At 34.1% G+C, this 17,587-nt stretch overlaps 2 protein-coding genes across 6 annotated transcripts in view; one reads left to right on the top strand and one right to left on the bottom strand.

Moving 5' to 3' along the window:
• LOC118740930 (dual 3',5'-cyclic-AMP and -GMP phosphodiesterase 11-like) overlaps positions 1 to 17,587 on the bottom strand; it is a 307,854-nt gene that overhangs the window by 66,620 nt on the left and 223,647 nt on the right. The gene's annotated exons all lie outside the window — the stretch shown is intronic.
• Positions 4,651 to 17,587, top strand: part of LOC118740931 (dual 3',5'-cyclic-AMP and -GMP phosphodiesterase 11-like) — a 54,329-nt gene continuing 41,392 nt past the window's right edge. For both annotated transcript variants that reach the window (XM_036472692.1, XM_036472691.1), the window contains exons 1-2: positions 4,651 to 5,717; positions 16,737 to 17,052. In XM_036472692.1, coding sequence (XP_036328585.1) covers positions 5,459 to 5,717; positions 16,737 to 17,052 — 575 coding nt within the window. In that variant the 5' untranslated portion in view covers positions 4,651 to 5,458. The remainder of the gene's footprint in view (positions 5,718 to 16,736; positions 17,053 to 17,587) is intronic.

The raw sequence follows: 17,587 nt of genomic DNA, 5'->3' as shown, positions 1-17,587 counted from the left end.
CTTAAGAGATCTGTATGCATTTGTGCAATATTTGCTGTTTAAATACATACAGATTTCTTAAGATTTTTCATATTGCAATTCTTGCTTTACTCAGTGTGAGTTACAGCAAATATGAATTATCCACTGTAACAAATTTCGCTTAGATCATATACAGGGTGTCCCAGAAGTAACGTGCCAAACTTTAGGGGAAGGTAGGTGGGGGGGTGAGCTCCCTGATAAACAAAAAATTTTCAGATAAAAGTGTCACCGTTTTTGAAATATTTACATTTTTTCGAATTTAAAAAAAATCGTGCCTTTTCATGTGTTTTCTTTAACTGCAACTACAAACCGGGCAATACTTAGTAAATTTTTTATGCAAAATACTTCCAGATAGTTGCCTCTCCATACTCAAATGCAATGTAGTTAAAATATATTAAGGAACCATCATAAAATTAGGACTATTTCTGGATTTTTAACTTTTTGATATTTTCTTCCCCAACTTTGACTATCTCGGGTGAAAAAAAAATGTACTGAGCTATAACTTTACATTACATAAAAAAAATTGCTCATTTAATAAAGATTTCAGATTGGTGCTACACTTACTGTTTTGAATAGAAAAAAAAGTTATAGCCGCTTTTGTGGGTAAAGGACTGAGACACGCTAGAATGTATTTAATAGATTTAAATTGAATTTGCTCTTGTTACCGTCAAATGACATGCTAAATAGTACAAAGGTACATAATTACTTGCTTCTGACATTATTTTATGTTACTTACCGGAATTCGGACTAGAGTCTATAACAAGGGCTATATCTATCAATATTTTGTGTGAAGGATGGGTTCACGTGAAATAAGATATACATGAGTTGTTTGAAGAAAAATGTATTCATCTATTGATAAAATATGCTCAAATTGGCGACCTTCTACTCTAATACAAGCTCGGCACCTTTTAAGAAAAGACGCTTTTAGAGATCTTAAACTCAATTGGGCTATCTCAGCAGCAGCTCCATTTATTTGTTCCCGCAAATGCTCTTCGTTTTGAATTGTTTTTGAATAAATTTTGTCCTTAAGACAGCCCCAGTAGAAAAAATCTAATGGATTCAGGTCTGGCGATCGAGCGGGCCACGTGATTGGCCCGTATCGTCCAATCCATCGGCGAGGATAAGTTTCGTCTAAATGAGCTCTTACTTCACGCCCGTAGTGAGCAGGGCACCCGTCATTTTGCAGCCATAGTCTTCGCCGCAGGTTTAAGCGTACATCTTCCAAAAGAGTTGGAAGCCGTTCGTGAAGGAACTCTAAATAACTGTGAGAGTTGAGCGTTGGCGGCAGTTCCACAGGTACCAATATCTGACAATTAAAAATACCGCACCATAAATTTATTTTGTACCGGTACTGCGAACGATCTTCTCTCATTTCGTGAGGATTGTCTATCTGCCAACTGTGAAGGTTATGTAAATTAAAATAACCATCCCGTTTGCATGATGATTCATCGCTCCAAATTATTTTATTAAAATAGTTGGGGTCTGATTCATGCATTCGCAACATTTCACGGCAAAATCTAACTCTCGACAGGTAATCTCTTTCTTGTAGAGCCTGAACACGTTGAATGTGGTATGGATGAAATCGATGGTCCTGTAAAGCTTTGTGAACTGTAGTTTTTGGTATTCCCGTCCGTCTTTCCATCATTCTCCCTGAAGTCGATGGACCTAGTTCCACTTCCTCTAACACAGCTTCAACATCTACCGTTCCAGGACGTCCTTACGACGGACCTTAAAAAAGTGAAAAATGATAGTTAACAAGCAATCAAACAAGAAAGGTGTAAAAATCACTTACCTTAATATATTTCTCTATGGGTCCGGGCGAATACTTCACGACCCGGATGTCGACGATTGGGGTATCGCTCTGCATAGAGTCTTTGAGCAGCTTTGGCATTACAGCAAGCTTCACCGTAAATTAGGTGAATATCCGCATATTCATGCGACGTATACTGCGTGTTCTCTGTCATAGTATTAATAACACAATGTTCGAAGGGTCCAATTTCACAAAATCCACTTTCACTAATTCCGGTAAGTAACACAAAATAATGTCAGGAGCAGGTAATAATGTACCTTTGTACTATTTAGCATGTCATTTGACGGTAACAAGAGCAAAATCAATTTAAATCTATTAAATACATTCTAGCGTGTTTCAGTCCTTTACCCACAAAAGCGGCTATAACTTTCTATTCAAAACAGTAAGTGTGGCACCTTTATGAAATCTTTATTAAAGGAGCAATTTTTTTTTAAATTCGATTTTTTTTAAATTCGAAAAAAATGTAAATATTTCAAAAACGGTGCCACCTTTACCTGAAAATTTTTTGTTTATCAGGGAGCTCACCCCCCACCTACCTTCCCCTAAAGTTTGGCACGTTACTTCTGGGACACCCTGTATATATGCTACTATAGTCGAAGATAACACGTAAAAATTTTGGTCCCGATTGAAGTCGGTTAAGGCGTGTCGCACAGGGGTCAAAATTCAGATTACCCTATGACGACACCTTAACCGTCTTCAATAGAGACCAAAATTTTGTATGTGATATCTTCGACTATGATAGTATTGATTTTGGGTATTAGATGAAAACAAAAAATTATTTTATTTTTTTGAGTCTACATAGAGACTAAGTACCACCCTAATGTACATACATACCCATCTATGATATTATTGTATGAATTTTAGAGTAAAATTTAAACTGATATGTCGCAGACAAAGAACTAGCATTTCAATTATATTTGGAGCTATGTAAATAGTAAATACAATAAAATAAATAGATTCATAGTTATGTATGTACTTAGTTACATATGTATATTCACAAATTCAAATGCTATTTTTAGTTTACTAATAGCAAATATGTAAGTACGTAGAATAAGAACATACTTATACAAGTTTTATGTTTTTAAGCTCAAATTTATGTAGATATGTATGCACATATTTAGTATATATGCATATATTTAGTATATGAAATGAAATTAATAAGACCTGCACGTGTTGAGAAGTGTGAAAATTAGAGCATACAACTGCACGCACAAACAAACAAGCACACATGCATATATTTGTACAAAACTATAAGTAAAATGTCTGAAAAAAACTGAGCTTGCATTAGAAACATTTAACGTATTTACTTCCGTGGACACTACTGCTGCTGGCGTGCCGTAACGGAAGGTAGAAAAAAACGTGATTGAATAGTTTTGATGAGGATTTGCATCTGACAAGTTTTATTAGAGACAACACGAAAGAATGAAATTATGAAGAATTAAAAATTATAAACTCGATAAAGTAAAATGTTGCTAAATGCTGTTATAAGTTTTTAATTTTTCTTAACTTTGCTTTTAGCGCGAAAGGGAAGACCATTGAAAATGTTAGAAAAAACCGCTAAAAGAGGAAAAACATTTTTTTTAAACATTGCTTTCAGGGAAAGTGTGAACTTATGACAATGATACACAATGGCAAAATAAGCAAATGAGTAAAAAAAATATAAATAAAAAAAATATTTGTTCCATGATGCCAGCGAAGAAGTTTCAACTTATAAAAATGTTGTAAATACAAATGAAAACTATAAAAAAAAACAAAAGAATTTGAAAAAATAAATTTTTTTTTAATTTGCTTTCAGCGAAAGAGTTTGAACTTGCAAATTCGATATAAAAACTAACGTAAAATAAAAAATAAATAAAAATATTTTTAAAAGAATTTTTTTTTTGTTCTTTGCTGCCAGCGAAAAAATTTAAACTTATAATGAAATAAATATAAATGATATGCACACAAACTAATGCTATAAAAAAACGATTTGTGAAAAAATATATTTATTTCTTTACTTTATTTTCAGTAAAATAGTATGAACTTATACATATCGTATAAAACGTAGCAATAAATAAAAGAAGTACTAAACAATTTTATTTAAAAGACGTTTTCTTGTCCTTGCTGTCAGCGAAAAATTTTAATTTAACGAAAAATAGAAAAATGTTGAAAGATTTTTGTAAAGCATTTTGGAAATTGAGTTTCTGCTGAATATTGCGAATTTATGTATAAATATTATATAAAAGGTAACTCTAAAAAAATATAAATGTCTGAAAAAAATTTTGTTTAAGAATTTTTATTGAACTTTTGCTTTCAGCGCAAAAGTTTGAACTTATAAAAATAATATGAGAAGTAACGCTAAATTACAAAAAAATATTGTTAAAAGAAATTTTTTTCTTCATTGCTGTCAGCGAAAGAGTTTGAGCTTTTAATGTATATAAATTGTTACGCTAAATAAGAAAAAGAAAGAAATTTCGCAAAAAAGTTTTTTTACATTTTTTTTTTTGAAATTTAGTGAAAAAGTGTGATTCTAAAAAATTTTATAAATTGTATCGCTAAATAAAAACGAAAATTGTGCTAATAAAGGTTTTTTTTGTAAACTTTGCTTTTACCGAAAAAGTGTGATGTTATAAAAGGCCGCGCTAAAAAAAAATAAAAATTATAATAAAACATAAATTTTTTTTTAGAAAATTGTTAGTTCTTTGCTGTCAGTGAAAAGTTGTGAACTCATAAAAACTATATAAAACCCAACGCGCTATAAAAAAAATTTCCTTAAAAATTAAAGAATTGAAAAAAGTGTTTTTTTTTTAATTTTTTTCGAAACGATTTTTCTGAAATTAGGTGCTAAAATTGTTTAAAATCTTTTTTAGCAAACATTTCATTAAAATATCTTGGTGATGTGAAAATTTTCCAAGATTTAAGGAATGAGAGTGAATTTTGAATTGAACATTGCCGCTTAGTTAAAATTCAGCTCAATTTACTTGCAAAAAAATGATCTAAAAGCTAACAAAAATAAGACAAAAATCCAGCAAAAACATTAAATAAACTAAACCAACAACCAACAAAATCTTCATCTAATTAATTAAAACGACGAGTGGTAGTTGAGTCAGTGAGTTGCGAAATTCAACGAAAGCTATTATGAAAGTGCATACAACAAGTCAATTGGAGTTTTTAATATTATTAAAATCCAAAGCAAAAATCAAAACAAAAGCATTGCAGCAACAACAGCTGCACCAGGAGTCACGGCAGCCACAAAAGCAGCTGTTAATTAAATTTTCAAGGAAACAGCAAAAGCAAAATCAACAAAAGTTGCAAACAAAACAAACCATAAGCACGGCTGCGTTTCAAAAACTTAAGCAACAACAAGCAGCAGAGAAACAAATACAAACACGACAAACATGAGAAACAACAACCAGAAAATCAACAACAACATCAACGCTACAACAAGCGCAATCACTTATTGCTGCTCAACCAACATCCTCCGCTGCAATTGTGCCATAGTAAATTGGCTTTCATAGAGCTGGCACATTACTGGCTACAACAAAAATCCGCGACACCGGTCAACGACGCAGTCGATACAGTGCCCGGTAGTAAATCAAAATTAAATTCTTTAAAACGGAGGGACTAACATTCGCATTGCTGGCGGGCCCCATGGGCCAGGCTGCAAGTATGTGCCGATTTCGTGGATGTCGCTACAAAAAGAATAAATGTAATAAGAATACAACAACAACGACGCAAGCAAATACAGCGGCAACTGAAGAAGCAGCAGCAGTGGCGCAAGCAGAGGTGCCATCAGAGGCAGCAGCAACAACGGCCGATACAACAACAACGGCTGCAGCAGCAGCAGCAGCAGCAGCAGCAGCGGCAGAACAGATTGCAACGAGTACGGCGACTAGTACGCCGGTGTCAGGTGAGAAGGGGATAAAAAGGGTGGGCGGAGGATATACGTAAAACAAGCAGACGATTGTTAGGAGCGTTAAACAAACAAATAGGAGATGCATAATTAACTTTAGGATTTCTCATATTGAAAACTTTTGCAGAAAGGCAAGCACGGCAGGTCGTATGAGCAACTTTACAGATATCGATGGTCCTCTGTAGGGATGCCAAAATATGCGTAAAATTGTGATTCCGGGATTTCGGGTTATATTTTTTAAGTAATCCCGGGATCTCGGGATTTATCCTGGGATTCACATTGAGACATAACTTTTATGAATATGAGTAAAAATTCAATAACTGAAAGCAATTAAACATACCATGAAATAAAACTATTTAAAATTTACGATAAATTGATTGCAAAACTCACATATTTATTAATACAAACAAATCTTAAAGTAATAAATTTTTTAAATTGTATTAAAAACCCCATGTGATTGGGGAACGCATACATTGGCGATCAAAAGTGAGTGCATGGTAGTTTTTGGCAAATATTTGCAATGCTTTTCAAGTTCAAATTTTTTCTGTTATTCTTTTTTATAAAATTATAGTTTCTGCTTTAATCAAAACCACATAAGTAAAACTTTCAAACTTCGTACAGGATGTAGAAAAATTCTTATCTAAATTTTTTCATTTAAATCGGAATTTTTAGAAAAATAAAAGAAAATTAAAAAGAAATTAAATAAATTTAAAATTAATACATATATTAATTAACAAATGTTTGTTTACTAAAACTACAATTATCTCTGAAAGTATTAGTCCTACATAATTTGGTATCATAACCTTTTTTGTAGAGCATTAAATTTACGATCGACGTAAGCTAAGAAATTTTTTTGAACACATTTAACTTTAATAGACTTGGGCGAGCCTAAGATATTGACCAAAATTTTTAATTTTTGCTATTAGAAATAGAAGCACAAAAAAGCGGATTTTCGGCCCACGCTGCTGCATACCCAAAATTTTTCTAAAAGTTCAGATTAAAAATTTAGATATAAATAGGACTGATTAATAAAAAAAAATTAAATAAAACAATACAAAAACATGTTTGTTCTACTCCATAAATAAGTGGCGAATTTTTTGCCTTTTTTTTTGGCAATTTACTTTACTCAACATTATGCTGGTGTACGAGTCAAACGGATTAGGCGGGTTGAAATACATGTTGGTAGGTGGGTCTGGTTAAAAGCACACACCCCTTTTTTGCCGGTTTATTATTGTACTTAAAATGTTTACATTAGAGCAGCAAAGCATTCAAAGCGGAGTCTTCTAATCTTGACCTGAAGTTATTACATACAAAAACCTACTGATGATAAACATCTTTCGGCATCAACACTTTTAGGCTGAACTGTCAAAAGGTAGTCAAAAGCCATTTGAGAATTACATTACAAAATATTTGAACTACAACTTTCTGTTTCGTTTACATTAGCGGCGCTATTAGTACATTCATTTAAATCTTCTTCAAAAAAGGCCCAGGCTGCAATTTTAAAAGTACAATTTCAAACTTTTTGTTAATTGTAGCCAAAACGGAATTTTACTAAAATCATAATTCAATTGCTTAAACAAGTTCTTACTGTCAATTAGATATTTCAAATTTTTCGGTATCCCGGCAATGATGCAAGCAAATCAACACGGCGTCCAAAACACCGGAATACGTGGATCCCGGGATTGGCATCCCTAGTCCTCTGCAATAACGACACAACCAAAAATGGAAAATTTTTAAAAGTTGGCTACTTCGGTTTTGTGACAAATGGCAAAACTGCGCCTCTGCCGGATTGGTAACAACTAAGCCTATGTTGATTTGCCACAGAAAAATACGGTTATTTATGATCCAAATCTGCCATATAACTCAAAAGCATGAAATTTTGAGTTGTGCCGTTATCGCAGAGGAACATCGATATGCAGAAATTATCATATTTGAAAAAGAAAAGAAATCTATCCTCAGTAATTGAACTGATAACCCGAAGAGGTTCAGACTTCTAATTACCTTCTGTAAAGGGAAACTGGGTGGGAAGTGCACTGAAAGGCCATCTGTATAAGCTGGGAATCTGATGAAATGATCTCTGTCACTTTGTTTACTCAGCTCGGTTTTAATGTGGACAAAGATTGAGCCGATACACTCCCTACCCCCAAATGCGAATCTAAGCATTCTGGTGATTGCACTTATAGGGCTTGACGAAGTGTTGTGAAGAGTAGAATGCAAATACATATATCTGTTTGATCAGAGTGCATATCTCTACATAACAATCTAAAATTTTTCTGAGCCTCAACAATGGCACGAAAATGCGGTGAAAGGGGTTTAACAACATTTTAAAAAGTTTAATGGGAATTAAGTTTTAAATCCCCTATGCCTATGATTTGCTTTTGATTTAAGCAAAGCAAAAATGCACCTACAAATCTGGCATACTTTGTAGAGAAAACTGGGCTTATGACAGGGCATATGAGTAACTGAAAAGAGCTTAAAGCTTACTTTGGACAGCGAAACAGTTTAAGAAACCTGAGCTAGTGACAGGGCGATGAGTAACATCCAAAAGCTGCAATGCCATTGCATAGAAAGTTATCCAATATTGCTCTTGCTCCCTGCTCGCAACACTTCATGCGCCTGTCAACGCTTTTCCTCGAGAGTTTTAACATGAAGCCAGTATATTCAAATTTTTACACATAAGTTTCGGAGTTTTGCTGAGGGCTACCTCGATCGATTTAACTCTAATTTGCAGACTCTATTTACCATTGGAGTAGTTTTATTTTCGTTACGTCATGCTACGTCCTCTTCGGTTGCCACCCGAATTCTTCTTTTCTAATTAAAATTTGGTACCTATAGCCTATGCCGCATGCGATTTTCTACAAAATTTAGCTACATATGTTCAAAAGATCTATAGCTAAATTCCCTTAAGACCATCAATCTCCCGTCGCGACGATTTAGAAACAAAACTCTTCATAAGTAAGTGGATAGGCGGTGAACTTTGAATTCTTCTTAGGTTAAACCTATGGCGATATTTCTGGTATTTTGGTCGCTCTATATTTCAGTTGATTCTATTTGTGAAAAATTCCTCTAATTTGTGATTTAAGGTGTACCTCTGATGACATAGGCCAACAAAGTTAATTTACACTCTTTCCTCTGAAGCTGCAGACCTGCCAAAACACGACATTCCGGATCGCCAGGGGATTCATTCTGATGTCACCACAACACCACCTGCGTTATGAGGCAAAAATGCTTCCCGTCAAGGAGCATAACACTATCCTATGCAAGCGGTTGCTAGAGGCGTGCTGCAGACGTGGGCACCCGAACAGACAACTTCTTGCTGCAGAGCCTTCGCCTAGGAACGTATAGGAAGCCATCTATACGAACTTACGGAAACTTGTCCAGAGCTTCATAAAACAATCACTGGACCGGACAGCGTAGCGTCAGTCTATAAACTCAACTTACACCAGCTCCCGACCTGCGAATGCCGTTTCAGGAACACAACCACCTGACGTGGACGAGTCAAGAATTCGTCTGCCTCGGGAGACTGGCACCTTCATCTACTACGAAAACCCATAATAGAGTTAAAAATACTCCCCACTTTGGACAGCATTTCTTGGCACTTTTCTGTCTTAGATTAGAATTTGTTGTGGTCTGGAGTAATAATCAATAAAAATTTGCACAGTATACAAGCCAATCAAAAAAAGCTACTTTTTAAGACAATTAACTAAAGAGTAAATATATTCATACTTTTAAATGAAATTAAATTTTATTCAGATATAAAAAATCATCTCATCTCCATACGAGAAACTAAAAAAAAAAAATTTACAAAGTCTCAATTTTCGCGAATAACTCTTGCTCTCGCAAATTGGATATCCATTGGCGCCTTCAGCACATTTCCACCACCCGTGCAGTTGCCATAATTGTTGACTTTTCAAGCTAAAGAACGAAAATCTACTGTCAACAATGCTAAGTGCACTTTACTATACACGTTTGCTGTTGCCTTTTACTGGGTAGACTACATACATATCTACATACTTTCCGCTTTAAAAGCATCTAAGATTCGCACATAAAAAATTATATTTGTTTGACAAGAAATATTAAATGCGAAGAGAAGAAAAATATTTGAAATGAAAAAAAATCAAGCACTTAAAATGTGCAAGCTTTGATACATATGTATGTATGTACCAGCATACATACATTTAGTATACATATATACATACATACATAAAGTGTGTGTTTTAAAATGCAAAGTACACAAAATAACTGCGCACAGAACAGTTAGTAAAATTTAAAAAAAAACAGCATTGCTATAAAAACAGCACGATAAAGAAATGTGCAACCTCATAAAAACCTCAGGGATGCGATAGAATGGGCGCCAGAGGCGTTCATAGCTTGGCTAGGAAGTGAAGAAAAAAAAAACATCCGCAGGAATAGAATATGCGCTGACGCATATTTTAGCGCATGCATGGCAGGAAAATGTGGGGCAACAAAAAAACTTGCATATATGAGCGCGAAAAAATATTTTGCATGCTTTTTTAAACTTTCGAGTGTGTGTGGATGACACTCTCGCACTTACAAATGTATGCGTTTATAACGCATATCGCCATCTATAAAAATTGCAATAGCACGCACTGCATTTTTGGCGTCAAGAGAATTCATTCAATTTTCGTGTGCAAAAGATTTTTCCTAACAAGGCTATTAGCGCGAATTGTAATACAGTTTCATACAAAAAGAATAAACAGATCTTTGGTAAGCAAATTTTTGGGGTAACGGTACTTTTTGCGAATTTTTCTCGTTATGCGGACTTTAAAAGATAGGATTTACAAAGGTGTCCAATTAAAAGAGAGAAAAACGAAAAAAAGCAGGTCCGACGAAAACTAAATCTTATTTCATGAAAAGTTGCAAGCAGCTGGGTTTCATCCAGCCCCAGACAAGAAGATCAAATGGAATTGTTATGCTGGCCGATCAAAGACAGGTGTTTGTCCCACGAGAAATGACCAGTCAGCAATTAAACAAGCTTTCTGCAGTCCCATTTGCTTAGTGAAATAAAAAAAAACCCAGCAATAAGCAAACACCTAGAAGTCTTACAATTATTTCTGAGCGAAATATACACCCAATATCAATATGACAATGTATAAGACCAGGCTCAGTATAAGTGCTAAACGCGCACTCATCCTCAGGGAGCTCAACAATGTAGTATTTCTTCAGCAGGCGTTCTTGCGTCTAGATCTCTGCTCTTTTTTATGTGTTCATGGGTGGAAACAGAGGCACATGGTGTTTTTCGAGATCTATTTCTAAATGTTTTTTTTTTCAGTTACTTAGTTCAGTAGTTGGGTATAGTAGAACAAGAAATAATGCGACCTACTCAATTTTTTGTAGCCCTTAAGGGATGTCTTAATCCTGAATGCTCAAGATACATACATACATTCGAGTACCACAATAAATCCTAGGTTGACCTATATCAAAAGTTAAACCGATATTTTGGCAAATCCGAAAGAACTATTTATCGAAACTGTGCCTAAGATGTTCAGGAAGAAATCGATTCCAAAAATATGTGACTCCTTTCTTGACGTGAAGCATTTGAGCAGGGTGGATAGAAGGGATTATTTTTCTTCTTCATTAAACCAGTAAAGATTTGCTGAATAGAAATATCCATGTAACCATTTATATACTACTCTATTGTGTAGTTGCGTATTGCCGTTAGTTGTCAATATAATTTCCCACAGACAAACAGACAGAGAAAGGGATATGGCTAAATTTGCTCAGCTCGACGTGCTGATAAAGTTCAAGGAAGCTGGAAAAATACCGAAAAAATTTGTTTGATTGAGATAAAGGAGTAGACGAAGATGAATTTAAAAACTTAAAAAATATGGGTCGCTATCAAAGTTTGAAAAATTTGATTTTTGTTTTAAATCGCAAAAAAAATATATGAACTACAGTGGCGGTGAAAAATGGATGAATGGTGTTTCGTTTTTAATATTTATAATGTTTTTGAAGCAACATTTTTTTTGATATTTTTAAAAAGAATATGGTTCATGCTTTAACAAAAACTATATAAATTACACTTTAAAATTTGTGTAGAACATAGAAAAATTCCACAAATTACTATCTAAATTTCAAGCTTTTTAACCAGAATTTTTAGAAAAGTTTTGGGTATGCAGTTAACATGTTTATAAAATTCTAGAAAAATAAGTGCAAGTGTTGAGCGGCTAAAAAATCGCATTCATTAAAAAAAAGGTTTTTTTTTGTTGACAACGTTTTGCACTTTTTCCACGTAAACATAAATTTATTGTGGAAGAGTATGCGCAAGACCGTTTGCGAAAACAATAAAGTCAACGCCAGTTTTACTAAATTTCGCTACTTATATGAAAAGACCCGCAAAAGCCGTCTGCAAAAATAAAATTATTAAAAATCAATGCGATTTTAAAGCCGCTGAAAAGTTGCACTCATTTTACTAGAATTTTATAAGCTTGTTAACTGCATACCCAAAAAAATTCTGGTTAAAAAGCTCGAAATTTGTTTAAGAATTTGTGGAATTCTTTTAAGTTCTGTTTAAAGTTTGAATGTGTGATTTATATAATTTTTGTTAAAGCATGAACCATATTTTTACAAAAATATATATAAAAAACCACAGCTTGAAAAACATTGTAAATATTAAAAACTAAACACCATTCATCCATTTTTGACCGCCGCTTTAGTTTCAAAAAATACGTTAAATTTATCAGATTTTAGGTCAAATGTTTGTAAAATTTTTGCGATAAAAAAAAATCAGAATTTTTCAAACCCTTGTAGCGACCGCTACAGGTTTGAAATTTTCATACGGGTAAAGTTAACTAAGAAATTAAAATAAATTTGAAGTTAATTAAGGTTAAGACTTAGGTTAAGGTTGACATTGGAATTACCATTAAGATAAAGAATAAAATTAGGATTAAGAGTAAAGTTAAGATTAAGACTAAGTTTTACTTCTTCAAGAACGCCCTAGTTCAGAATTTGAATGAAAAACACTATATTTCAGAATTCGGTTCAAGAACGCTGAAAATACATTGAAAATGTGAAAAATCGTTCTTATTAAATTAAAATCTTTACCTGATTTTATAAAATCATTTATTGATTATAAATATTCCTTATAAACAAAAACATTGATTTTGCCAGCTCGCATACACATTCCTAAAGATTTGCATTTCACTTTTGAAATATGTCGGCAAACCTGCCAAGTTTACAAATGCATTCGTACAAATGTAAATGTGTCTGTGTTGGTAACTGTGGTGTTAAAGTCAAATACAATGCATACAAATCACTGCCAAAGGAATTTTCAACACCAATGCATACAAATTTCATATCCTTGTTGGCTCGCTGGAAGTTTGTTTTTGTACACAAATGCGATTGCGAATGCGAATGAGACTGATACTCTTATGGGCACGAATACATACATACATACATAAATATGTTCATGCATATCTCACTATATACACATACATATAGTACGTACATATGTATTTGTAATTACAGAATCACCATGTAGGCCGAATTTGTGAATTAATTTGAATATGATTGCAAAGGGAGCTGTTTTTTCTTCACTTTTCTTTCTTTTTGCATTCATTTAATTTCACATGGCGAACTTTTTGTGCGATAACATGCAACATAATTTAAATTTGTGGACGGCATGACGCAAATGACTTTAACGAGCTTTTTTGGCCGCTGCACAATGTGGGACATGCGTTAGCGTTTTTATTTTTCTTTGCTGCTTATGCTGTTGCCAATCCCATTTGTGCCGCACCCAAACAAATTGCACTGCCAGTCACTCCGTTGGTACAAATTTAATTTAATCCTTTATGCACTCAAATTGCACTTTGCCGAGTGAACTGTAGCAGCGCAGCACGAGGGGGGAGTGGGGTTTAAATAAATGCCAACGATTTTTTGTGGCGCACAAATGAGTAGTTTTTTGCCGAGTTTGCAACTTTTCTACCCAACAGAGTGAATGTGTGTGTGTGTGGATAGCGTGGAAAATGTATGCAGGTCTTTGGGGTCTAATGGCTGTAAGCGTTAAATTTAAACCAACACACAAGAGTTTGTAAGCTCGAACATTCTCACATGCATCCATGATTTTCATTCTTGCAAGCCTTTTATGGCTACCTTTTTTGGTGCCATTGTTTTTAAGGGTCAGCAAATTTTGTGCTTATCTAGAAAAAAAATTGCTTGTCCTGCGAAAAGTTAAGGCAATTCATGCAAGATTTAGGAAGATTAGAAAATTGCATTTTACTTTTAGTAAAATTGGGTGTTTTGAATTGTTATAATTTTCAGTAATTCGAAAGTGTCCGTATTTAACCCTTATGTTGCCAAAATGTCATTTTGTAACCGTTCTATTCTAATAGAGCCAATAGTTGGCAACACACGCTGAGGGCAGTTAGTTTTCTATTTGCAAGTGTAGTTAAACCATTGGTTAAACTTAACCACAGAAAATTCATCAGAAACTTCTGTAGTTAAGTTTAACTAATGGTTTGACTATACTTTAAAATAGATAAGTTAACGGCCGCAAAGAAATAAAATTAAATTTTTTTTACTCTAGTTACTAATCTTTAAATACTTTCTAAAACTGCAAAAATCAGTCGAGGATCATTATAAGATCGCCGGTGTATGTAAAATTTCAAACCTAAGTGTGGCCAAAGAAACAAATTTGTCGATTGTCTTATGGCTCATAATGGCATATCTTGCATTTGCATATACATCTCCATCCATGTAAGGCTTATGCCACAAAACAATTGTAGGCATCTGATCATTGACAGTGCCATTATGCGATTCATTGCAACAGAGGATCATCAGGCGCATAATTTTCCGTAAATGGGATGTCTCTTGGCCACTGGGATCAACCTACTTGGCACCATTGGACTTTTTTATGAAGCTACTCAGATGGCCGTATTTATAGGAATATATCTCAAGCTTTGGAGCACTTTAAAATCAACATTTGTTCAGTTATGGCCAATACATATACATATAGTACATGCATACATATGTCAACAAGTGGTAGCAAATATCGCAAATAAAAAAAATCGATGCTTAAAGGCAGTCCTGAAATATTTAGTAACATAGACAAAGTGAAGTCCCTTACCGAATCTCGTAGCTTTTTGAACGAGAACATGCATATGTACTAGGGATGTTAATTTTTCAGCTTTTACCGATCCCGGGATTTTCGGGACGTCGTTATCACAATCCCGGGATTAGTCCCGTCGTGATTTTATGTGACATGCTGGACCATATCGAAAAAAATTACCAAATTGAAAAACAAATTACCAAATTATAAAATTTGATAAAGAAAGAAAAATATTACCAATTTTCATCAAAAATTACCAAAGCGGCAACGCTGGTTGCCAGCAAGCACCCGTAAAGTACACCATTCATTAGTCTTACTCTGGATTCTCAGCTGGGTGCGGCTCATTTCTATTGACTATTTTTTTGTTGTTTGATACCCGTATTGAAATGGTTCATTTATTTTATCAATTTAATTAAATACAAATTTTCAAACAGGTGGCAACCCTCCTCAAAAATATTTTTGGCAGTAAAAGTTCCTTAACCTCTTCAATTTCATACCCATATTGCTAATTTTTAATTTATATATTACCCAATTTATATATTTACCCAATTAAATTGAAATTTTCCAACAGGTAGCAACCTTCCACAAAAATATTTTAGGCTGCAAGCCTTCTTAAACCTTTTTCTTTTGACGGTCATATTGCAGTATTTAGTTTGTCTTATCAATTTGCTTAAACTTCAATTTTTAAACAGTTGGCAACTCTCTAATTTTTTATCCTTCTATATTTCAAGTTAGACCTCTGACAATGCATTGATGAAAACTGATCTCAATTCCACATACAGACAGACAAACAAAACTAAAACTGTTCTAAAAACTGTTGATTTTGGCTTATGGTGCTGTAATAAAGATCCCCCATATTAATTTTTTTTTTCATTTTATACCCAGTGGAAATCGATCACACGTTTGCTTTTTGTTAAGAGCTTACTCACATTTCTGCAGTATTTACATTTAGGTTTGATTTCTTAGTATTTTTTCAGACCCACGAGACGAAAATAAACTTTGAGACACAAAACTGTTTAACTGTTTATTGTTTAAAGAGTGTAATGTTCGGTTAAGGGATCAAGTGTAACAATACTTATTTATTCTGTTTACTAAACAATTTATAGAATTTCTGTATACTAAAGAATTAATCTAAAACTTTGCATCCTTAAATTGTTTATATTTATTTCCGTAGACTTTTTTGTATGCAGGTTTGCTTTATATTTACAGTTAGCTGTATTTACGCTTATTGCTTGATCAGCAACAAGGACGCATACATAAATGTGTTTCGCTCCCATGTCAAACACCATAGCATGTGTGCGGAAATTATGTATGATTATTAGGGCGGGTCAATTTGTATGGGAGATTTTTCGACTGGGCGAGTATAGCACAGACGGATTCTACGTGTAGTTTTAAGCAAATTTGCCGTAGAAACCATGGGTCTAAAATCAACTTGGAGTTTGCCAAATTGCGAAACTTGGTTTCTTAGCATTTTGATGTAGTGTCGTAAAGAAATGTTTAATTCTGCATAAAAAGCATGCTATAAGGAGTTTTTTTTTATTGTATAAGGAATCCTCTACTGGACTTATCTTTCTCTTAAAGCATCTACAAGAGGGCGGAAGCGATAGGTAGGCCAGGAAAAAAATAGACAACCAAACGTTTTCACATTCTATAGGCCTAATACTTTCGATTGAGTACAAAATTAAAAAAATAATAATAATTTTTTAATATTTAATTAAAAATATCCTGGCCAGGATTTTTTCAGCCAACCCACTCGCAAAATATTTATTAACACGTTAAATTTCATAGAAAAAATATTTCATCCATTAAACAGATGGGTGAAGGTCGTGCCTTTGTCGTATCTAAGACTATTAGCATTTGTTTCTTTATCTTAAGCTATTTCACCTTCACTTTTAACTTCAATAACAATTAATTCATATTTTGCCTCCACCTTTTCACTCTCTTTACAGGCCTGCAAACACAAACACACACCTACCATCATCATCAGAATCTTACCGGCAGAATGCCTGCGGCGGAGCAGGGGGGCACAGGGTGCCTAACATTGGATAGCGCTAATGCGTTAAGTCCACGTACCGGTGTCCCCCTGCACCTGCAAACTACGCCACATCAATACCAGCATCAGCTTCCGCTTCAGCATCAGCAACAGCAACAACAAAACCTACACACCATGCAACATACGACACAGAAGGGCTACGATGCCGAACAAGCGCGCATGGAAGCGTGGATGGATGAGAATCAAGAATTTATACAGGATTATTTTATAAGGTAAGCAACGGAAATATAAATACTTAAAATATAAAGCTCAAAACTTAATAAATCACAGCAAATAATGCATTAACTGCTCATACGTGGCTTAGAGCTGCTGCCGAAGGGTAAAATGGATGCATGCAGTTGCAGCTTCAATGGAAAGCTTCTATTACTGAGTGCTTTTATTTTGAACTTGCTCTACGAAATTCTGCTAATTGCCTTAATGTTGCAAAACTTCTTGCTGGCTTGGCAGGAAGCTATATACATACATGCTACATACCTACATAATATACATATATGAAGCATTGACATATATAAGTGCTAAACAACAGTGTTGTATTTGTATTTGTAGACCAAAACGGTTAATTTGTTCATAATTTGCATCAGGAGCTGCACAATATGTATGCTTGTTGCTATACACACTTTAACCCTTCGATTTGTGAGAAGGTCCCTAGGGACCTTTTCGTATTTCATGTGCCTATATCTTTTTTTTCAATGCATTTTTGAAAAGAATTTATACATGTATTCCAAGAATAAATTAAGCTGAATCGTT

Source organism: Rhagoletis pomonella, unplaced genomic scaffold (genome assembly GCF_013731165.1).
Source record: "Rhagoletis pomonella isolate Grant_MI unplaced genomic scaffold, Rhpom_1.0 Rhpom_scaffold_00006, whole genome shotgun sequence".
In the NCBI taxonomy this organism is placed as follows: Eukaryota; Metazoa; Arthropoda; class Insecta; order Diptera; family Tephritidae; genus Rhagoletis; species Rhagoletis pomonella.
The sequence above is the reverse complement of the archived record's forward strand: the minus strand, read 5'-3'. Positions and strand labels throughout refer to the sequence as shown.